Source organism: Peromyscus californicus, unplaced genomic scaffold (genome assembly GCF_007827085.1).
Source record: "Peromyscus californicus insignis strain IS unplaced genomic scaffold, ASM782708v3 Scaffold_13__1_contigs__length_99412109, whole genome shotgun sequence".
Taxonomy (NCBI): domain Eukaryota; kingdom Metazoa; phylum Chordata; class Mammalia; order Rodentia; family Cricetidae; genus Peromyscus; species Peromyscus californicus.
The window spans coordinates 98,227,229-98,252,719 of NW_026294424.1; the positions used below are offsets into that span (position 1 = coordinate 98,227,229).

The 25,491-nt window shown below is 38.6% G+C and overlaps 1 protein-coding gene across 6 annotated transcripts in view; it reads right to left on the reverse strand.

Annotated features, from left to right (window-relative positions):
* The window catches only part of Evi5 (ecotropic viral integration site 5), a 159,881-nt gene that overhangs the window by 31,499 nt on the left and 102,891 nt on the right, over positions 1 to 25,491 (reverse strand). For all 6 annotated transcript variants that reach the window (XM_052735690.1, XM_052735694.1, XM_052735689.1 and 3 more), the window contains 2 exons: positions 22,194 to 22,340; positions 19,894 to 19,989 (listed from right to left, as the gene is read on the reverse strand). In XM_052735690.1, the coding sequence (XP_052591650.1) occupies positions 19,894 to 19,989; positions 22,194 to 22,340 (243 nt within the window). The remainder of the gene's footprint in view (positions 1 to 19,893; positions 19,990 to 22,193; positions 22,341 to 25,491) is intronic.

Here is a 25,491-nt window from a genome sequence, read left to right on the forward strand (position 1 = left end):
GCATCAAAAAATAAGGAGGCTAGAATGATAGATAGATGAATATCTGGTAAAGCAACAGAGAAATTAAGTAAACAAAGTATTAACAGGATGGAGACAGTGACTTATGTGTGATAATTACACAATGTGTTCACTGTCTATATGTTTGTGCATTTCACAATACTCAGAGGAAAGAAATCACTCTAATGCAGAACAATTCATTCCTCATTTCCTCACACCACTTGCTACAAAAGTACAAATGGTTTACACTATATTTCGTTCACATTGGTGAAAAAATACCTACCCTCCAAAGGTTTGTTGACTCTGTATTTAAAATCTACCTTTTATGTGAAGTATGGTGGCCCATGTCTATAATCCTAGCACTTGGCAGCTGGAAGCAAGAGTTAATACAAGACAGGGATGAAGAGACCCTGTCACAGGGGTGGGAGTGAGGGCTGGGAGTTCAATACAGCTCAGTGACACAGTACTTGGCTGGCATTTGGGGAGAAGACTTGGGATAGATCCCCCAGTACATACACACAAAATAAATAAAAATCTACATTTTGTTCCAGTAATGAATATTACTTTCATTATATTTTCCTGGGAAGTTAAAGTGAAAAGCAATAGAGATTAAGTTATCCCTTCTCTAAAATGTTTGTGATTAGAAGTGTTTTATATATCAGCTTTTGAAATATTTGCATATGCATAAGAAGTCACTGAGACAAAACCCAAGCCACAACATGAAATATATTTATGCATTTTTAAAATCTTTGTACTTTGGCTTGTTTTTATAGATCTGAAGGCTGAGCCTATGGCCTTACATGTCAGAGAGGTGCTCTATCTAGCATTCAGTTAGTCCCCAGACACTTTGTTTTCATTTTGAAACATGATTTGCTAAGGTTTGCTCTGTGGCCCAGGCCTGGAGCTTGTGATCTCCTGCCTCAGTCTCCTCAGTGTTAGAACTACAGTGTGGTGATACTTTATTTGTATGTTAATAAAAAAAAGTTTGTCTGGAGATCAGAGGACATAGCCAGCCATAAACAAAAGTCAGGCAGTGGTAGCACACACCCTTAATCTGATCACATTCTCTGTGTGTTCAAGGACACACTAGGGGAACAGCCAAGCGTGGTGACACACGCCTTTAATCCCAGTACCAACCAGAGACCTGGAGGTCTATACAGACAGGCAGTGACAAGGAAGTGAGGTGGCTGAGCTAAGAGCCAATGAGAGGGCAGAACAGCAAGAAAATAAAGGTTTAGGTTAGACAGGAAGTTGCTAGTTCCCTTAGGAAGCTACAGCAGCATGGTGAGCTAGGGTTAGCTGGTGGCTCTCACTATTTCTCTGATCTCTATGGCTTTCACCCCTGTATTTGGCTCTGTGTTCCTTATTTAATAAGACTGTTTAGAAATTCATCTACACTACAGAGTATACCACCACACCTCAGTCATACACACTTTATAAACTCATTATTCACATATGCTGAAAATACATTTCAGTGTTATTTTTAATGCATTTACATTTGATTGAAACCTGTCATGAGGTCATGTGCAGAATTTTCCATTTGTTGCATCATGTTATCTTCAAAGAAGTTTCTTTCTTTAGATTTTCAGATTAGAGATGCCCAACCTGTATCAAATGCCCAGAAGAAGAAGATACAGTGTAAAACTTCAGCAGAACTTTGAAAGTCACACTATATGAGCAGGTACTGAACCATTGCTGCCAACCAGGTGTGATGAATGTGTCTGGTCTAGACTCTACCAGCCTACTAACGAGGTTAGGATGTGATAATGCCAATCCCACTCACACTGCATAATGGGAACATGCTAAAACCATAAAATCTACTCCAAAATATTACAGAGATGAAGTATGACAGCCTACTCTAAAACTAAACTCTGGGGGCTGGATGTACAGCTTACTGGCTGGGTGCATGCCTAGTTGAAGCTTCAGAGTGTTTTAAGAAAAGCAACAGACACCACACACTAAAGAAGTTTTAACTCCCTAATTTATATAGTTTAGTCGTCATACAGGCTAAGTATCCCTAAACTTAAAAACAAAAAACAAGGGGGCTGGAGAGATGGCTCAGAGGTTAAGAGTACTGACTGCTCTTTCAGAGGTCCCGAGTTCAATTCCCAGCATCCACATGGTGGCTCACAACCATCTGTAATGAGATCTGGTGCCCTCTTCTGGCCTGCAGTCATACATGCTGTATACATAATAAATAAATGAATTTTAAAAAACAACAACAACAAACAAACAAAACCTGAAACCCAAAATGCTCCAAAATTGACCTCTTTGAACACTAACATGAGGCTACAAGGGGAATCCTACTTGTAAATGCATGTAACTGGAGGGCGGACACTCTATGTGTACACAGATACAAAGCTCATCTAAAGTAGAAGGCAGAGCCTACAGAACCATGGTTAACAGCAATGGGGACCCCAAATCAAGATCCCTGAAGCACACTCTGCTTCTAGACTTCTCATTTCTAAGAGGAAATAAATCTTTATTACTTAAGCCAATTTGATTGGATTTTCTTTTAGCTACAATGAAAAATACACTCTCTAAATATTCTCAAGTTATTGTTAATAACTGATACTCTTTCTCAATTCAGATGCCAGTTTCACTTTGCATTGTTCCCATGTTAGTTTAGCTGGTCAGTTCCCTCTCTACAGAGGTTAGCTCAATTTTTAACTCAAATCTCTTTCTTAGTTAACAACTTAGCTTTCAACAGGGTTTCTCCTGGTCTAGAACTTGCTCTGTAGACCAGGCTGGCCTTGAACTCACAGAGATCCACCGGCCTCTGCCTCCTGAGTGCTGGGATTAAAGGTGTGAGCCACCCAGCCCAGCTCAGAAAATATTATTGTAAAGTTTGATAATACATAATGAGGAACAAAAAAATTGTTTTAGGATCTAAGAAATGTCCACACATATGAATCCTGTGACTAAAAATTAAGAACTATTCTAAAGAATGGAGAAAAACCAAAGATTTGATAAAATAATTCTCTGGTCACAAAAAAGCACCAGTGTCTGTGTAAATGACAATAAGTGAAGGGACTGTCTAACTTATTTACACAGTGGGCTGCTATAGTAAACAGTACGACACACCAGGTGTCTTAGGTGGGCTACTCTACCAAGATGTGATGGTGATGTTCAACCCCCAGCTGCTGGGTGGTGACCTCAACCACACATTCCCTTATTTTATCCCCTAATCACAGGAAGCTCTAGTCAGAGGAAGCATGAGGAAGAGACAGAATGCGCTAAGGATGTATCACACTCTGACAGCTTATTGGAAAAAATTAACCAATGCTAGTTCACTAGAAGTGAGAAAACAAGTACATTCTGTTGCACACCAACACATCATTCAAAACTGAAAATTAAATGTGGTGCATCAAGCCATGTTGAAAAGAACGTTTTAAGGTGACAAGCGTCTGCACATCACAGTGCAGCAAAACTAAGAGACAGCATTAAGCTTCTTTGACAAGTGGCTGGAAAAGGGTGAGCTTAGTAGTTTTAGGCAGAACTAAAAATACTGGGGGGTAAGAGAAAGAAAAAACAGGCGCTTCAAACTTGTTCAAGTCTAGAAATGTAGCCAGACTGATTTTTAAGATAAATTTCAATGGGTATGCCTAAAAGGCCATTCTTGTTTGTTTCTTTATCTGTTTCAATGTTGGTTAGAACTTACCCTATCTTGCCACAGGAAGGGCACTTCCTTAGACAGGAAGATAGCTGATTTTAAAAAGCCGTGTTTCAATCTACAGGTTTTAAAACATTCTACACAATAAGATCACCAAGTTTTTGTTTTTTGAGATTTTGCTCCATTAGCTCCAATAGCCCAGGTAGCAGAAAGCTCAAAGACCAGGAGGCAAATAGCAAGGCACGTGTCTCTCATTTACATCTACCTGAATTACCTTAGTCTTCCCATTTTCAAACCAACAGAAGAGCGGACACAACCACATACTATCGGTCTGTCCGATGTTCAGCTACATGCGATGAACACTCTGCCTCAGCTGTTCTCCTTCTTTCTCTACCTATGGATTTATGCGCACAGGTTTTTGTGACCCACTGAACATAAATAGCAGATGTTATGACATTTACTATCACATACTTTATTATGCACTGTCTGAGGATAAGGAACTGCTCTATATAATTTGGCCTACACACATTACAAATCTCTAAATTAATAGTAACTCTGTCTATCAAACCTGTTCCTATTCAAATTTACCTGAAAGGACTAAACATGCCTCATTACTGTCTAGAATCACACGAAAGTTTGTAATTATAGCTGGTACTTTACTACTTCTTAACCTTTTTTAAATCTACAACAGTCCTTCTACATTAAAAATTTAAAAATTTTTAATTTTAAAAAATTTAATTTTAAATTTAAATTTAAAAAATCTTAATTGCTAACCTTCAAAAGAGTTTAATGCAAACCTGTGCATGATTCAGTTGAAACAGCACTCTGAATTCTAATAAAACTCCAAATAAAATACTGTTTTGAAATCATCTTTCAAAACAAAGAGAAACCATAGTAAACCAAATATAATGCCTATTACATGGCAGGTACTAAAAAAAAAAAAAAAAAAAAAAAAGGAAAGATTGGTATCCAGGCATGGAAGCAAATAGAAGACTAGGGTAACAGGCAGTCAGAATTCAATGAGATAAAATTCTAATTTATGTACCTGAGGGCTTTTTGTTTTATTTATTTTTTGTTTGTTTTTGAGACGGAGTCTTACTATACAGCCCCAGCTGTCCTAGAAGTTGCTATGTAGAGTACACTGGCCTCAAACTCAAAGACATCTGCCTGCCTCTGCTTTCTGAGTGCTGGGATTAAAGGTGTGGTCACCATGCTGGACAACAGCTAATTTTAAAAAAGAAGATAATTCAAATACTGATAAGGGCCTATACAATGTAATATAGAGCCCCGAGACAACAATAGGTACAGGTATTTGCTGCCAAGCTGCAGACTGATTTCAACCCCAGGAACCCATAGGGGGTAGATAAGAAAACAGACTCCTTGCAAGTTGTCCTCTGACCTATACATGTAAGGTAGCACATTTGAGCACACACTTAACACACAGTTAGAACATAATGATGAGATAAAAATAACTGGGGGAGGGAGCAGGCTACTATACAACGATGACAGGGAAATCTATGAGTCAATGGGAGATCCTAGGCTGAAATGTCAATGATGAAAAGGAATCAGCCATGAAAAAAAAAAATCAGGCAGCAAAGAATTGAAACTGTAAGAAGTAGCAAATAAATAGCCTTCATATAAAAATGAAAACAGTTAGGCATAGTGGTGCATGCCTTTAATCCCAGAACTCTGGAGAGGTAAAGACAGATGGATCTCTGTGAGTCTAGGGCTAGCCTGGTCTACATAGTGAGTTCCAGGACAGGCAAAGCTATACAGTGAGCTCCTGTCTCAAAAAATAAATAAATAAACACAAAGAAGAGAGAAGGCAGGCATTCCTGGACTAAGCTGTGAAGGTGAATGGGTAAAGACGTACCAGAGAAATAGGCAGAAGCCACACAACCCCAGGACTTTCAGATACGAGAGGGAGTATGGCAGTTTTGCTTTTAACAGTTTCCTTTGTTGCTTTTCCTTTCACTTGGAGGTTATAATTCTTGTTTTCTTTCTAGCAGTGATTATCTTAAACTAATAAATATATGAATATTTAAAAGTTACAGCATCAGATAACTCATACACAGTAAAAAGGGACATCTTAGTCTCTATTCTTTTTGTATCATCAAGCCTTCTGTTTTCCTAAGAATACTGCAACATTTTTAATGGAGTTCACTATAAACACTTCAAATTAATTTTACGGCAAACACACCGTCTTTTTTAAATGAATGGTCATATGCAAATTTATTTAAACATGTACATTAATATACACATTATATATACAATTTTTTAAAAATTATGCTTGTGTTTGTATATGCAACATGTGTGCTATCACCCACAAAAGCCAGAAGAGGGTGCTGCCCCTCCTGGAGCTTTAGTACAGGTACTGAAAGCTGCCTGATGAAGGTGCTGAGAATCAAACTCCAGCTTTGAAAGAGGCAAGAAGTGCTTTCACTGCTGAGCCATTCCTCCAGCCACCAAGGGTGTAAACTTTAAATGAATCAAGTAAGTATGCACACAGTTAACATTTGTGCTCATGAAACCCATCTGTAATACACTTTTAACACATTAAATGGTAATATACTGTCTCAATTTTGTTCTTTTCCATTTATTATGTCAGTAGTATTTATTCTTCCTAAAAGATGTGGCAGATTTCAGAGAATACTGAAATCTAACCACTCTGAGGGGTAAGATTACTAATTGTTAAAAACATGGTAACTTGATTCAATTTCTAACACTAAAATCTATACACATACACATACAAATACATACCATAAAAACAAAATAAAAATATGGTGTTAAAAGTAATTTTGTATCTAGGTATCATACATACCACAAAACAAAATAAAAACATTGTGTTAAAAGTAATTTTGTATCTATGCATCTATCTTAAGAATTCACAAACAGGGCTGGAGAGATGGCTCAAAGGATAAGAGCACTGGCTGCTCTTCTAGAGGACCCAGGTTCAAGTTCCAGCACCCACATGGTGGCTCACAACCATCTATGATGAGATCTGGTGCCCTCTACTGGTAAGCAGTCATAATGCAGGCAGAACACTGTATACATAATAAATAAATCTTAAAAAAAGAATTCCCATAAAGGAAGCAAAAGGCTTGCAAGATGGCCCAGCAAGTCAAAGTGCCTGCAGTGAAGGCCTGGGCTTGAGCTTGGTAGGAGGAAAGAACTGTCTCTACAAAGTTGTTCCATGTTCTCCATGTGCACGCTGTGGTGTGCACACACCCACATTCACACCTACCCATGCACAATAAATTAGTAAATAAAAATCTTAAAAGAACACAAAAGAAACCTAAAATAGAGTAATATAAACAGTGATTAATAATAAGTTTAAAAATGTTTGGGGACAATCATGGTGGCACATGCCTGAATTCAGCACTTAGGATGAGGCAGAAGGATCCTGAGTCCAAAACCAGACTGGACTACAAAAGATCATGTCTCAAAAGGAAAAAAAGGGGTTGGGGACTTAGCTCAGTGGTAGAGCGCTTGCCTAGCAAGCACAAGGCCCTGGGTTCGATCCTTAGCTCCAGGAAAAAAAAGGGGGGGGGGGGTTGGTGGAGAGATGGCTCAGCAGTTAAGGGCACTGGCTGTTTTTCCAGGGGACCTGGGTTCAATTCCCAGCATCCACATGGCAGTTCACAACTGTCTATAACTCCAGTTCCAGGGGACCCGACACCCTCATGCAGGCAAAACAGCAATGCACATTAAAAAAAAAAAAAAAGCTTCAGGGTGTAACCTTCAGTGGTTTACTAGTACCACACCAGCCAATGGTTTCCAGATTACATGTATATATTGGTGACCCTAAGTCCTACTGGCTTTCCCCTTTCTGAGTTTTCATCAGATGTCTAACATACAATTAAATTTTTCACCTGAAACATAGTTATTAATATTTTATGTATTACTTTTAGAATTTGAAATAATTACTTAATAGACTTTGACATTTTAATCCTGCTAATTACAATGAAAAACATTGCTATAAGTAGACATCACAGCCCTAAAGGAAGTAACAGAAACAATTAGTAATCTCCCCATGTTCTTTTCATAAAGATTTCAAAATAAATCTAAGGTTATACATAGGATGTGGGTTTTCTCTGGGAGTAGTATTACAGAAGGTCTGTGGTATTAGCAGGGTCATGACACAATGCAGGTTACTTAGTCTTAAATGCAAGTTTAGAGCTTACATTTTAAAAATAATTTATGCTAGAGCTGAAAAACTCAAGGAAAGAAGAGGTTGGAGCACACCAAGACAGGCAAGCCCTCTCTCTGATTAAAGACAAACTCCTTTACAGAATACTTTCAAAAGCCATCTCCTTACCATTTTAAAGGTTAAGTAACATTTTAATGGCTACATTATGAAACTAGGTTCAACTGTCAGAGAGGCCACAATGTTGCTTACAGCATGGTTGGAATTCTTAAGTTCTAATCTGTTATTCTCAATCGTCTAATAAGGTCAAAGGTCTCATGAACTGTAACTGCATATGAAATGACTATAAGACAGTTGACAAGTAGCGCCCTGATTAATGAACCGAGTAAAACTGAAACATCAAGAATAACCACTAGACTTTAGTAAGTTATTACTGATTTATAACTCACCCCCAAGAAAAAATTAATCAGAACAGTAAATGTGGTAAGTGGTAGCCTCTCCATGACTTCAAGATGACTCATTTGAAACATCTAAAAACAAATCACACTAATCTCATGTACAACTGATGAATCCTCAAAACAGTTTCCTGTAATTTAAAGTCATAGACACAAAGTTTGAATAGTCTTTTCAGTAACCAGAAGATAATGAAAATACATTTATATATCTATAAAATATAGATATATGTTCTGAAATATATATATATAGAATAATGTTCTGAAAAGTACAGAAGGAAGAAAAGAAATCAGATTCATTATTTTGGCATTTTTTTCAGTGCTAAGTTTGACTTACAAAGAGAAACACCCGAGTATTTTAGAGTGGTATTTCTGACAAGATTGGACAAATAAATGAACATGTGAAATGACCAGCCTTCATACACAGAGCTAGAAAAAGCTGGAAAATGTTTCTTATAAAGTGCAGTTGAGCCGGGTGGTGGTGGCGCACGCCTTTAATCCCAGCACTCAGGAGGCAGAGGCAGGCGGATCTCTGTGAGTTCGAGGCCAGCCTGGTCTCCAAAGTGAGTTCCAGGAAAGGTGCAAAGCTACACAGAGAAACCCTGTCTTGAAAAAAACAAAAAACAAAAAACAAAGTGCAGTTGAACTGGTAATGAATTAATTTTGTTACAGATATTTAGAATTCTACATAATTTTAAGTTCCTAAAAAGTATGAAACCACATAATTTACATCAGACCTTATTTGGAATAGTCTTAGATTTAAAGAAAAATTGAGAAGACAGTTCCATACACCAAGCAGTGCCTTTCCCATTAGCATCTTACATTCATGAGCTATGTTTGTTACAAAGATTCATGAGTCAGTATAATTCGTAACCATGAATTAAATCCATGTTTATTAAATTCCTGTTGTTTCTAGGCCTGCCCTTTTGTTAGTTATGTCCCTAGGCTCCTTTGGCTGTGACAGTTTCTCAGACTTTGTGTTTTTCATGGTTTTGAGGTATACTAGTCAAGTGTCTGCAGAATGTACACATTGGAATCTGTCTGCAGGAAGAGGATCCTGTGTCATATACAAACCCTAATAACTAGATAGCAAGCAGAGAGGAACAGTCTCTATACCCAACTTTCTTTGTTGTGATACAGTTACAAACTAGCTATTTCCAAATTTAAAAATGCCCGAAGTAAAAAAGTCCTGAAAGACAAATATTTTATTGTTTAATTAAGTTGTTCAAAATGGAAACAATAAATATATTTTGAGGGTCAGATGGTATCTTAGCCAACAAAGCTAAGACACAGCATTTAAATTATCACCTGCTATGTAGCTATTAATTTAGGAAGCTGGAAAGTACAAATCTATTTCAAAGCTTTATGGTGAATTCCATGATTCAGTAACCTCACTATATCTCACACAATTAAAAGCATTAATATTTCAAAGGTGATAGTAAAGACCTTATCACTTCCTTTCCATCTCTGTCAAAAGTGCACACTGCTCTGGGCACACTGATTTAAACCTAGATCCCACATTCACCGTCAGAACAGAATTCTGAGTGGGCGTTTTCTAAGCCATCAGTGGTTGGGGTATTGCCCATCTGAGGCATCCCTAGAGGTTATCTGTTGGGCAAACTAGCAAAAGTGGGTAAATGCTACGAAGTACCAGGAAAAGGACCCATGCTGGATCTGAGTAGAACCATCCCGTTTTAAATGATCAGCTTCCGTCACCTGTAACAAAGCAATACAAACTTCAAGGCTCACTTAGTACAGTCTTTAATGTGTTTTTGATAAACCAACATGCTTATTTTTTTTTAATAACCAAAATAAAATTCAGCTCCAGGGTTAAGTATCACATGGGTTTAATCCTCACCTATTTTCCTCAACTAACTGAGTGAAAATAAACTTTTCTATGCTTTGTCCCACTACTTGAAAAGCAGACAGTTCTGTACAGTGTCAACGTAGAACCTGAGTTCAGACAACATTTGGATCAACAGAGCCGCGAAGACACCACTAACAGAAGGAAAGCTGGTTTCTTACAAGCAGTATTCTGAACGAGGTTTAGAGACTAGGTATTTTATTAGGCTAAATGTTACCTGACTGATCACTCATATACTGAAAACCTTTTAATGACTTTCCATATTACTCAGAGAAAAGCGGAAGTTCTTAGGTTAGATGTAACAGGTCCCATTTATTTCTCAGACTTCCTCCTTCTCGAGAACCCTGTCCTACACCAAAGACTGCTCACATATGCTCCTTACTCTGGAAGGGCCCTTGTCCTTACTCTTAGCAGTGAATTCTTTGCTCAAATCTGCCTGTCTTACTTTGCTTCTTATTATATTTAAGAGTGAGTGTGTGTGTGTGTGTGTGTGTGTGTTATTTCATTTCTTATTATATTTAAGAGTATGTGTTACTATCTCTCTTATTATACTTTATTATTATATTTAAAAGAAAGCGTCGCCGGGCGGTGGTGGCGCACGCCTTTAATCCCAGCACTCGGGAGGCAGAGGCAGGCGGATCTTTGTGAGTTCGAGGCCAGCCTGGTCTCCAAAGCGAGTTCCAGGAAAGGCGCAAAGCTACACAGAGAAACCCTGTCTCGAAAAACCAAAAAAAAAAAAAAAAAAAAAAAAAGAAAGCGTGAGAGAGAGAGAGAGAGAGAGAGAGAGAGAGAGAGAGAGTGTGTGTGTGTGTGTGTGTGTGTGTGTGTGTGTGTGTCCGTGTCCGCCCATGAAGGTCAGAGGTGTCAAGAAACTGAACTTGGGTCATCTGGAGGAGCAGCAAGCTTTTTACACTGGGCTCTCTAACCTGCACGCCTTACGTTAAAACCTTGTTTAACGCCCCTTCTAATGAACCTTACCCGGTGGACCAACAGTCATACTACCAACACCTTTCTTTTCATCATGGCATTCATCATCTTCTAAACGGTATACTGTATGATTCACTTTTTCTATTCTTCTAAATTTTTTGTCTACCATTAAGCTAAATGAGGAAATTTTTGAATTATGATTACTAATCCAGGTAGTGATATGAATACTGACAGGCATATCGTAAACACCACATAAATCTTGGCTGAACTAAAGTTAATACCCCATTTAAATTCATAATTTAACCTGTTTTTCACATTACACTTTTAAATGGGAACATTTAATATAAAAAAATTGTATTTCAAGAAATAAAATGTTACGCTTTTTCAATAAATAAGACTATTTTGACTATCACTATATGATGTTGGAAATAATGAAACCAAATAACAGTTCTTCCTCACAATGAACTTCAATGGGACAGAAAAGCTGGAAAACATTTAACAACTACAGTGGTGTGAGACAGTGTAAGGGAGCTTCAGAACAGAGGGTATCAGCAGGGCAGGCATCACTCACAGCAAGTTAGACATGCTGATGACTGAGACGGTCAGAGTAGAGGAGTGAAGCAGGAAGATGGATCAGAAAGGCTGTGTGATACTGAGACCTTAGCTCAGGACACATACACCCGAGGAAAGACGACGAGAATTACAACCACTGTCTGATGGAAGGAAGGATTAGAAAAATTTTAAGTAGTGAACAATTATAATTTGAAGGAGTTATTATTACAGAAGACAATCAATCTACTATGAAACAAAAAATTAAACTATCCTAACAAGATGTTCTATATTAAAGAAAAATTCTGTTGTAATTGAAAAGAACTTATATATACCAAATACACACACACACACACACACACACACACACACACACACACACACCCCTTATATACACCAATTCATTTTAAAATCTTCTCTGTCTCAGTTCCTTCAACTACAAAGGTTTAGTAATTTCTGTCTTATAAACTAGGGAATATACTAAGGAGATGAGAGCACAGCCAGACCCGTCTGTGTCCACAAGTGCCAGCTACTAGTAGTTTTGTTATTGGTATGCTGAAATATTTAGAGTTGCCAGTATGAAGGACATTTCCAAGTACAATAAATCCAGAAACAAAATGCTGAAACAGTGTTTTACACTGCACAGAAATTAGCTTGTTCAGTTCAAGGCATCCAACACAATCCTCTGGTGTCTGCTGGCATTGGTGTGCACATACACAGACAGACTAAGGAGTGGGCTGCCTGGTATGGTGGCCATGCCTATAACCTTTGGTAGGTAGAGGAGGATCAGGACTTCAAGGTTATCCTCTAGTAAATTTGAGGCCCTAGCCAAAGTGGGGAAGACTGAGGATGTAACAGTGGTAGAATATTTGCCTAGCATTCTTGAGGCCCAAGATTTGACCCCTAGTACAGATGTGGGAGGAAAAGAGAAAGAAAAGGAGGGAAAGAATAAAAAAGGAGAGAGAAGCTATAGTTAGGAAGAAGTACTAAATCCCTCTGTGCTGTTGCACAGCACAGTGCTTTCAGAGAATAAGAATATACTGTGTGAAAAAAAAAAAAAAAGAATATACTGTGTGATCTTAAAACCTAGAGGAATGGAATGACACTGAAAATCTTCACCATAAAGAAAGAACATGTGTCAGGTACAGTGAAGTAGGCCGGTAATGCCAACAGTCAGAATACAGAGACAAGGGGATGCCTAGTTTTAATTACAATCTGGGGCTTTTGAGACCCTATCTCAAAATGAACAAATAAATGCCTGAGAAAATAGATTGTTTAACTTGATTTAAGCATACACATATGGAAGCACTGCATAGTATTCCATAAATATAATTCAATTGTGGTTTTATGTATCTAATAAGAATAAATTTGATTTAAAACTATAATAACTAATGGTTTAAAAGATAAATAAAGCAGCGTAAAGCACAGCAGTTCAGACTGGAATGCTAAGGGCTGGAGAGGCAGCTCAGCAGTTAAAAGCATGTGTTATCCTGCAGACCCTGCTTTACTCAGTTCCGAAAACTCCGTAACTCTAGTCCCACCCAGGGCCTCGTCAGGCATGCAGTGCACCAGCTATACATACATACAAAATACTCAAGCACAAAATCCTTTTATTTTTTTAAGATGGGACTATTACTAAGATAGAAGGTTGGGCCCAGACTTGGTGCTGAACACCTGGTAAGTCCAGACACTTTGGAGGCGGTAGAATCATAAGTCAGAGGCCATGATGGAAAACGCAGTAGGACCCTGTCCTAATTAAGTTTTAAAAGAGCTTAGACCAGTGTAACTTCATGACAGATTGACTATACAGAACACACACAGCCCTGGGGTAAATCCTTAGGACTGAAAAACAAATAAACAAATGAGCTTTAACTGAAAAGGTAACAAATCTTGAACAAAGTGAGAGAACTGTATAATGACTAACGGCGGCCCAAAGATTAAAACGACATACATGATACACTAACTTCTTAAACCTGATGCCATTCTGTAATTCAACATCTGACTTTTATAGATAGAAAATATATTGTTCCCAGATTAGCACTATAGCAGAATAGTGACTAGAATCACCAATAAGTAAGTGTCATTCTGTTTAAGAACAAGAAATGTAGGTAGTAATAGTTTTAAAACAGTTCCAGGAGCCAGGAGCATGGCGGCACGTTTTAATCCCAGCATTTGAGAGGCAGAGGCAGGTGGATCTCCGAGTTAGAGGCTAGCATGGTCTATAGAGCAAGTTTCAAGACAGCCAGGGCTACACAGAGAAACCCTGTCTTGAAAAACAAACAAACAACAAAACAGTTCCAGGAAAAGGTTTAAGTTCACTGTGAAACTCTAAACTAAAACAGTTGCTTCAAAAGTAGGGGCGGTATTAAAACAATAATAGACAATTGCAGATGTCATGATGTCAATAACATGCAGGTGGATTCATAAGATTCACAATGGCTGAAGAATCTTTGAAAATAAATTCAATAAATGTTAGTCTCATAGGTATGTATATATACATACATGCATATATATGTTAAAATATTTATAGAATGTTAAAGAATTTATAACGATGAGTATTTCTTCCTCTAATATATTTCCCAAAGTATATTTTCATAATTATATTAAAAAACAGGCTTTAACTATAAGAATAACAGATTATATATTATATAATCCAAAAATTAAAGCCATGTTATATAACAATATATATGGAGAACTTGAGAGAACTTAGTTTGTGAGAAATTAACAAATGCCAAGCCTGGTGGTGGTACATGTCTTTAATCCCAGCACTCTAGAGGTAAAGGCAAGAGGATCTCTGTGAGTTTCAGGTTAGCCAAGGTTTACATATAACATCAATTGGAAGGATTAATCTGGAGAAATACAAAATACAGAGTCTTAGTCCCCCCCTAGTGGAACTTAAAAAAATGATTCAACATATTTCCACAACTGCAAATGATCTAAAGTGTAATATTTTATAAGTGAAAAAGGAGTTTCAGATTTAAACAAAAATAATTTAAGAGGTTTTTTTGGTTTGTTTGTTTGTTTTTTGTTTTAATTTCCTTTAAGACACATCTATATATAGTAGCTCATGCTGGCCTTGAACTTTCAATCTTCCATGCCACTCTCTACAGAGTACTGGAATTGCTGCCTATCTGTGGATCTTAATCTACATTAAATAAACGTTGAGCCACTGAGACATTTACTGAAAATATCCTTCCTGAGTGAATTAACAGCAAGTCAGATCAAGAGCACACAGGCCTCAGTCCTGGAAGAACAAGGAAATTGCCTCAAAAGTGGCAGAAGTTACAAAAGTGTAAGAAGACACCAGTATGCAGAAGGGCACGGACACTCTGGAGTACACAGGGACAGTGCTGTATGCGGGAGATGGAGCCATGATGGTGAGAGAGAAAAGTGGAGACATGAGTTTGGGGGATAATAAAAAGACAAGGATTTCAGGCTGAGGAGTTCTGACGTGATTGGTAGGTAAAGGCAACCAACAAATGCTTTTGTTTTAGAGAGGCAGCTCTGGTAACTGCTGGGAGACACTAACAGTGGAGGCTAGGAAAGGAAACTGGGTGGAGAATCCTCACCACGTCAGAAAAGACCGTCAGCAGATGAACTGAGGATGGCAGCAGGAGCAGCAATACGAGGAAGACTGCTGTGCCTTCGCAGCACTAGTGTGCACAGCAGGCAAACACTGTCAGGGAAGAAACTCAGGGTGCAAAACAACATCAGCTGCTGAAGTCGAAAACCTGAACACCTTACATGTGCATCTTTGGCATGCATTATAGATTAGATGGTAGAAAGAAGTACCTGAAGCTACTCCAGGCTTAAAATGTGCTAACAAATGGCCCAGTCATCAAGATTTGAGATACAAAGAACAGAAGGTTTGGGGTAGAATAGTAAAACATCTGATTTCACAGAAGTCAAAACACGGAACCTACCTACATGTCGATCAGTTGATGAGTGGATAAAGAAAATGTCAATGTATACAGTGGAACGCTACTTAACCTTAAAAAGATGGGAGTTGTACTAGCTGTGATGGTGCACCTTGCAATCTTAACTTGCAGAAAGCAGAAGCAGCAGGATCATGGGTTAGAGGACAGACTGGGCCACAGAAATTTCTAGGCTAGTCTGAGCAGCACAGTAAGATTCCACCTAGAAAACCAAAAATAAATAAATAGTAACAAAAAGAAGTTTTGTCATTTGTGACATGGTAAACCCATGCACTCACTTATACTGGAATCTAAGAAAGCCGACCTTACAGCAATGTAACAATACAATGATTACCAAGGACTTGGCACAGCAAGTCAGAGAAAAGTTTAAGAATATTCCATGCATCTTTATTTCATTTTCCACAAAATGATGCAATATGTAGATTTCACTTTAAACAAAATATGCAGAATGAGGTTCTTCATTTTAGTAAGTATTTGAACATCAACAAGAATTGATTCGTAGGGCTGGGGAAATGGCTCAGTGGATAAGAAAGTTCGCTCTGCATGATGAAGACCTCAGTTTAAGCCAGTATCCACCTAAAATGCACATGCCTGTGACCCCACCATTGAGGGGCACAAGCATATCTTAGGAGCTCACTGGCCTGTCAACCTACCAAAACAGTGATTCTCTGGTTCAGCGTGACACCCTATCTCAAGACAATAAACACAAAGAGCAATAGAAAAAGACACCCGATGTGCAGTTCTGGCTTCTGTGTTTGCATGAACACCTACACACACATATGTGTATAACACACAGAGAGGCTGTTGAAGTTACCTGCATGGGCTACCACACCTAGCTAAAAACTATGATTTAAATCTTGCTGTTTTGTGACGAGGGTGTTTAAAAAGATAGTGCAGTGGTTTGAATGAGAACGGCACCCATAGGCTCCCATGTCTGAATGCTCGGTACCCAATTAGTGGAACTGTTTGAGAAGAATCAAGAGGTGTGGCCTTGTTAAGATAAGTGTGGCTCTAATGGAGGTACATTACTGGGGGTAGGCTTTGAGGTTTCAAAAGTTCCTGCCAGGATCTCTGGATTTCTGACTCTCTGCCCCATCCCCTCCCCTTCCTCCCTGACTATGAATCAGAATGTAAAGCTTTCAGCTACTCTCTAGCACTGTGCCTACTTACTTCCCACCATAATAACCACTGACGACTACACCACCACCACCACCCGCTGCCATTAAATAGATTCTTCTATAAGAGTTGCCTTGGTCATGGTGTTTCTTCACAACAAGAGAACAGTAACTAAGATAGATGGCAATTTTTTATAATCGCCATGATGTTGGAAAAGTCAATACAGAATTGCATATAACAGCATGATTTCAGTAACTAAAGCCAGGCATGGCACCTCACACCTGCAGTCACTGCTCTCTGGACGCATGAAAGGAGTACTCACGGGAGTTCTAGGCCAGCCTGGGCTACACATGGAGACTTTGTCTCAAAAAACTAACTGTGCTGGCCAGTCTTATGTCAGCTCCACACAAGGTGGCAAGATAGAGTCATTTGTGAAGAAAGAACTACAGTTGAGAAGATACCCACACACATCCACACACATCCACACACACACACACACACACACACATATACACACACACACACACACACACACACACACGTTTTGCCTGTGGACAAGCCTGTGGTAGATTTTCTTGATAGGTGACTGGTATGGGAGGGCTCACCTCACTGCAGGCCCTGCCACCCTTGTGCTGTGGTCCTGGGTACTATAAGAAAGCAGGCTGAACAAACCCGGACTTCCCTAGATAATGAACAAGCCATGATGAAATAAACTCTTTCCTCTCCAGGTTGCTTTTGACCACAGTGTTTTATCACAGCAACAGAAAACATAACTAAGACACCAAACAAACAAATAAACAAACAAACAAATCCTGTAATACTTTGCTCGTGTAGGACATGGGGCCAGGAGATAGCTCAGCAGTGAAGAGCATTTCTTACTCCTGTAGAGGATTCAGGTTCATTCTCAGAACCCTGTCTAATAATTTGTAGCTCTGATTCTAGGGCATCCAATACCCTCTTCTGACTCCACAGGGACTGTCTGCACATGGTACAGAGATACACATGCAGATAAAATACTCATAAACATAAAACAAAACAAAATATTCCTAAGGGAAAAAAAGTAGGATATTGAAAATTACTTTGTGGGTGGAGAGTGGGGCCTGACTTCAGTACGGTGCCCCAGCCTAACATCAACCTTGCAATCTCCTGTTTTAGCCTCTCAAGTGACTGGAATAATATTTGCCACCATGTCTGGCCCACATTTACTTTTAAAAATCTAAATTTTCTTTTTAAAATAGAAGTGACAGTGCAGAAATATGAAGTTTCACTCAAAATGGACTTAGAACACTGACAAAAGCAAAATCCAAGTTCTCTGCTAAGATTCTGAACTTCAGAAAAATAAAAATCTTCTGTGCATCAAAAGACATTATCAACAAAGCAAAAGGGTTACCGGTGGTGCTGGGATAATCGTTCTGTACACTATGTGAAGACATGTTGTTTTCCTCACCTGCCTAAGGCACCTTCTGATTGGGTTAATAAAGAGCTGAACGGCCGGTAACTAGACAGAAGAGGATAGGCGGGACTTCGGGGAAGAGATAGGAACTCTGGGAAAGAATCTTGAGGTGAGAGATTCGCCAGCCAGATGAGATGGCAGTCAGACATGGTACTGGGGAGAGGTGATGAGCCACGTGACAACATGTAGATTAATGTAAACAGGTTAATTTAAGTTTTAAGAGCTAGTCGGGAACAAGCCTAAGCTAAGGCCAAGCTCTCATAATCAATAAAAAGTCTCCGTGTCGTTATTCAGGAGCTGGCGGTCCAAAGAAAAACCTGCTGCTACACCTTGGTACTAGAGAGACAGCTCATCAGTCAAGAGCAGGTGCTGCTCTGGCAGAGGACCCAAATTCTGTTCCCAGCACCAGTATGGTGGCTACAACCACCTGTAGGGATCCAACACGCTCTTTTGGCTTCTGTGTGCATTACATGCATATGGTGCACATGGTGCAGATATACATGTAGGCCAAACACCCATACACAAAAAATAAAAAATAAATCTTAAAAAGAAAAGAGTACCCTACAGAAGAAAATATTTATAAAACCACACCATTTGACATGGGATTGCTACTGAGAATGCACAATTAACTCCTACAACTCATCACCAACAAGAAAAACAGATTCAAAAGTGGACAAAGAACTTGAATGGACTTTTCTCCAAAGATGATAAATAAATGCTAAATATCGAGTAAAGGGATGCTTGGCACTACTACCCACTGGGAAATCGCTAATCAGAATAAGGAGGTGGTGCCACCTAAAACACACCAGGACAACAGGCTTCCTGAAAAAATCAGTAAGTAGTGGTGAAGATGGGAAAAAAACAGAATTCTTGTGCTCTGCAGTTAGGAGCGCAAAATGGTACATTTTACAGAAAATAGCATTGCAATGCCACAAAAAATTAAACAGAATTATTTTATGACCCAGTATTTCTAGATGATGCGTGTACCCCAAAGAGGTGAATGCGGGGATTCTAGTAGGTATTTACACATCTCTGATCATAGCAGTGTCGTTCACAACATCAAAAGCAGATAAATGATGAATTGATAAGAAAAATGTAGTACGCACATGCAATGAAGGATGCATTTAACTTTAAAAAGGAAAGAAATTATGATATACACCACATGAATGAACCTTAAGAACTTCATGCAAAGTGAAATCAGTCCGTCACAAAAGGACATATGTTTCATAATTCTTGATAGAATGCACCTAGAGTGGTCAAATTCATAGAGATAAGATGCTAGATGGTGAATGCCAGGGACTATGAAAGGAAGGAATGTCAAGTTAGTATTTAATGGACACAATCAGTTTCATGTGGGAAATAAAATGTTCTGGAGGTCGATGGTGTTGGTGGCCATACAACACCAAAAATATTCTTAATGTAACAGAATTGTAAATTTTAAGTTTTATGTTATATATAAATAAAAATGCACCTGAGGGTTGAGATTTCTCAGTGGGTAGAGCACTTACCATCCAAGTGAGAAGACGAGAGTTTAGATATCCTCCGCAACCACATAAGTGTCACCTGAGCGTGGCAGTTGCCTGTAATGTCAAGCAGGCAGAGACTCGGGAAGAGATGAGGGATCCCTGGAGCAGGCTAGCTAGCAAGACTAGCCCAGTCAGTGAGAGGCCCTGACTCAGTAAATAAAGTGGATACCACTGAGGAAGACATTGAACTTCAACCTCTGGCTTCCACAAAGTACTCTGAGATGGATGAAGTATTGAAAATAGAACTTCAATCACCAGGAGGCAGACAGAAGCACACCACAGTTTTGGTGCACAGGGAGGAAGCCACGTCATACCTGGATCTCCAGCTCGGCGATGTGCTGCTGCAGCTCAGCCACGGCAGCCATGCTGTCAGCTTCCCGGAGTCTCACAGCCATGACTTCTTCCTTGTTCTACAGCACCAGGCAAAACACAATAAGAAGCCAGCTGAGTTTGGAACTGAGATTTTTCAGATTGTACAAAATATTAAGGTACAAAAGCTGCACATTAGTATTATCCATCAGTGTCTAAGATGGTATCTATAATGATGCAGTCAGCTATAAACACACACACCCAAAGGGATAAAAACAACTTCAAGTTCAAATCAGTTGTTGCCTCCTAATGAACCTGTGTGAAAATTATGAAAAAACTTTTGGGATTCAGAGTATTTGCTATCGAAACTGGGGATTATAAGCTTGTACTATTTTAAGTGAGACTATTCAAACTCGTTTACAGAGTAAAAATAATGTTGAGAATACAGATAATATTCAGATAGTTTATGTAAATGAAAAATAAAACAAGCTTTAAAAATTACTCATCAACAAATCATAAGCTTTAATTATATAAAACTTAATGAAAACAAATCTAATTTATGTAACTAAGGGACTGGCTTCTTTGAAAATGTTACAGTTGTTACTGAATTGTTACAGGGAATGTGACAAAGGACTAGGAGCTAGAGTAACAATCAGTACACTAATACAGTGACCAGGATCTGCAAAAGGCACATCAGAGTTAGTATCCTCGGTACACTTTACAGGGTACTAACAAACAAATACAAACTAAGTGAAAATCCCGTATCAGTCTACCCAGTCCTCTACTGTTCTGAGTATCCATTACTTAGAAAAACAAGTATCTTCATGGTCAAGTTCCACAAATACTTCCAAAGAACATTTTATTTTGCTAATAGGTGCCAAGACAATATTAAATTCAGAAATACTGTTATCAAAATGTTTAAAGAAAACTGGTGTTCATATAGAAAAGATTACATTTAGTTCTCTATTAAAGACAGATCACAAGGCAATGTGAAATCCTAAACAGTCTATCAGCTCTAGTTGTGACAAGTCATAGGGTACCTCATTGCATACCACTTTATCTTTATACTAGTCCAGCTGTATCTTTTAAAAGGGTCAATTCTTGAGTTAATATAATTGTCAGTACTGCCTACAGATTTCTTCAGTCTAAATTCTAACAGTCATGAATATTTATTAGGATGTAATTTCATCTCTGGATTTCAGTGACACTGATAAACCACTCAAGCTTCACTCTTGGTTTTTAATGACACCAGAACAAGTTGATGGAATTACAGCTTTATATGTACCACTGAAAGTCTTATTTCTCATAGGCTTGAATACATGAAGGGCACTGTAACTATTAAAGGAGCTATGCTAAAGATATGAGTAGTTCCTCTTAAAATATCACAACTCTCGCCAGTAATCTACTCTAAGGCTAAGACTACACGCATCTCTTTAGTTATTCTCACACACATTTATGTATGTACATCCATACTCCTCTTCTCCAATGTCCCCAACCATCTGTCCCTTTCATTAGCTAAAGCTACTATAAGCTCCTTTCATGAAAAAATTCAATTTATTTCAAATACTTGTAATGCTTTTTTGAACACAAAGCTTCATATAAACAAAAACTGATTAAAAGAGAGGAAATTGTACTCATTTTTCTTAATCTACCTGTACATACACGTTTCTCTTTCTCTGTTACCCAGAAAGTGTTATCAGTACTGACTGCCTGCTAATATGATGTGAATCAAGGGAGTGAGCTTCACCCTCTCCAATCTCCTGCATTTTCAGGTGAGACATCACAAGCTAAGTTTTAAAGAGACACTAGTCAAAAGAAGCATCAAAAAGTCACACTAGTAAATGCCAATGTAAGAAGACATTAACTTAACCAAATCCAAAGTTAAAAATGAGGTTTCTTCAATTCACCCTTTGAACAAGATGAGCTAATCTTGTCTGAAATTTTAATCTAGGTGTGGTACATGACTGTGATCCCAGCAATGAGAGGCAGAGGCAAAAGAATTAATATGATTTTTGAGGCTAGTTTGATCTACACAGCAAGCTCCAGGCTAGCCAGGGCCATATACTGAAAGCCTGTCTCAAAAAGACAAAATATGACCGGGTGGTGGTGGCACACGCCTTTAATCCCAGCACTCAGGAGGCAGAGGCAGGCGGATCTTTGTGAGTTCGAGGCCAGCCTGGTCTACAGAGCAAGATCCAGGAAAGGCGCAAAGCTACACAGAGAAACCCTGTCTCAAAAAAACAAAAAGACAAAATATGATCATGATAAATAAATATATAAAAGACATCATTACACTGACACTTACCTTGCATTCAATCTCTGCCTGTCTGCGCTTTGCCTCACTCAACTGGGTAAGCAACCCTTTGTTCTTCACAGAAAGAGAATGCACCTTCTCCTGAAGACTGTTCACCTCTTGTTCTGCTCTTCGAAGTTGGTTACTATTAATCTGGTTCTAATGAGAAATATAAATAGACTCACTATAGATGAGACCGGAAATTTTTAATAAATTTTTACTTATAAATCTTATACTTCAACAATCTATAAAATGTTATTTAAAATGTTTATTAAAAATGGAAAAAAGATATAAAAACAAATCCTCAGCTAAGTGTGTGGCACGAGAAAGCAGGATCAAAGAGTTTAAGGACAACCTGGGCAACACTGTGAATCTGAGGATAGCCCATACTACCCAGTAAGGCTCTGTCTCAAAAACTCTTTAAAACAAAAAAACTGAATTCTACAAAGAATATTAAAAATTCTTAATCAACATATCAGTCAGGCATGGTGACATCCATCTGTAATCCCAGTATTTGAAAAGAGGATGCAGGAGGACCAGGAGTTCTAGGCTAGCTTTGTCTCGACAGAGTTTGAGGTTAGCCTGGGCTACATGAGACCCTACTTCAAAACATTAAATACTTAAATAAGTAAAAATTTAAACCTAAATACACCATTTATACAAAAAAAAATCTATAAACTATAAGGACTTTCACATACAACCTAGAGACAGTTATTTCTGAAACACTGGGGATACACATGGGGAAATAAAGCAAAAAGTGAACTGTAAACTCTCTCCCATCACCCTATGAGTCATGTGTCCTACATTTCCCAATGTCCAGTATTGCTTCTTTTCATGGACACCTAGTGGGACTTCCTGCTTTACGTTTTGAGATAAGATCTCACTATATAACCTCAAACTCATGCTAATATTCCTGCTTCAGTGTCTGAGTGTTCAGCCACAGACTGCTTGTGAGTCTGGCTTTTTCCCTTGATGATTAAGAAAGTAACATCTCCAAGTCTATAGTTTTCTTGTCCATACAAAACTACTTGTTTTTTACTTGGATGTCTCCAGAACTAAATGATATGATACATGAACAGCAAATATGTGGCAAGATCTCTATGAACATATGTTCTCTGATAAGTTATTTAATCCTACCAAATTTCAGTATACTGGAAAAATAGGTAGACACTATCACTTGCCTTCTGGCTGTGTAAGGAAAGCTTATGAAAGGAATATTGCATGGGGGCTGGAGAGATGGCTCAGCAGTTAAGAGCGCTGACTGTTCTTCCAAAGGACCTAGGTTCAATTCCCAGCACCCACATGGCAGCTCACAACTGTCTGTAACCCCAGTTCCAGAGGATCTGACACCCTCACACAGACACACATGCAGACAAAACGCCAATGCACATAAAATAAAAATAAATAATTTTTTTAAAAAAGAAAGGAATATTGCAAAAAGAAGTTTACAGGCACAATGAATGCTCAGCTGGCATGTCATTTGATTCTTTCTGCCTCATTCTATGAAAAATGGCACTGCCTCCGGTGTTAATGGGGAAGAAAGTGGATAATTCTATGCATAGACTCTAAAACTTCCTACTCCTTCCAAACTTCTTGACTTTTTCTTATCTTCCTCCCATGCTCAGAAGAATACTTATCAAGTCTATCCCCTGTGAGTCTATTCTAATTTTTATTTAATGAATTCTGACTACAAATTAAATGGACTTCGTAGTACTGAACTGAAAATCAATATAACTGCTGATATTAAAAATTCAATGAGGGACTGGACAGATGGCTCAGTGGGTTAAATGCTTGTCATGTAAGACCATGAAGACTTGAGTTCGCATTTCTAGTATCCAAGTGAAGGCTGGACATGGCAACACCTATTTGTAACCCCAATGCTGGGGAGCTAACAGCCAGGGAGGACAGAGACAAGCACACCGCGAGAGCTCATTGGCATCTAGTCTAGCCAAGAGGGAGCTCTAGGTTCAAAAGGAGACCGGTCCCAAATAATAATGTGGAGAGTGATGATGAAGGAAGACACCCAAAGTCAATCCCTGGCCTCCACATGCACACTCAAACACATACAAACATGTGTATGTGCGTAATACACACATATTCACTGAAAGGATGAAAAACAAGATTTGGAATACTGGAAAATATCAGAGTTCCAGGAAAGTTCATAAGACACAGAAAAGAAAAGAAGATCCAAAATTTCAGGACAAAATGTTTTTAAAAAGCTGTAGTAAGGTATGTTAATATTTGAGAAAATTTTATTCTCCCCACAAAAAATATATGAGTCTTAGTTAGAGTTTCTATAGGTCTCTTGCTGTGAAGAGACACCATGATCATAGCAACTCTTATAAAGGAAAACATTTAATTAGGGCTCACTTATAGTTCTGAGATTTAGTCCAGGAAGCAAGGCAGCATGCAGGCAGACATGGTGTTAGAGAAGGAGCTGAGTTCTTACATCTTGACTCACAAGCAGCAGGAAGTGGTCTGTCTCACTGGGCATGGCTTGAGACCTCAGAGCCCGCCTCCACAGTGACACACTTCCTCCAGCAAGGCCGCACCCACTCCAACAAAGCAACACCTCCTCTTAGTACCACTCACTATGAGCTTATTGGTGCCAATTACATTCAAATTACCACAGTGAGCAAGGCCTAGTTATATAAGGCTGTAATACTGGCTACTCAGGTGATTGAAGTAGGAAGACCACAAATTCCAGGCCAACTTGGATTATAATGTGAAAGACAGCAAGCCCAGATGACTTAGTGAGATTATGCCTCAAAATAAGAAGAAAGCTGGATGGCAGCTCAGTGGTACAGCACTTGACTATCATGGATTTGATCTCCAATGCTACAAAAAAATAAACATATGGGTGTGAACCTACAGTTCAGGAAGCACATTTGATCCCAAGGATGCTAAAGGCAAATAAATCTTCACCAAGATACATTATAATAAGACTCAGAGTACTGAAGAAATAGGCAAATAAAGGAAAATACAGTGTATATGAAGGAAAGATAATGACAGCATTTTACCAGCAAATGTATATAATGATTTTTAAAAAATTTTTCAGCCTACAAAAGTTTACTCAATTAAGTGCTCATATAAGAGCAAAGGCACTTTCTTCGGGTCTCTAGCACTTCAGGAGCCATAGGTTACTGTTCAGACATGGCCAAGTCCAAGAACCACACCACACATAACCAATCCCAAAAATGGCACAGAAACCGCATCAAGAAAACCCCATGATAAAGATAACAATCTCTTAAGGGGGTCAACCCCAACTTCCTGAGGAACCTAAGTTTTGCCAAGAAGCACAACAAAAAGG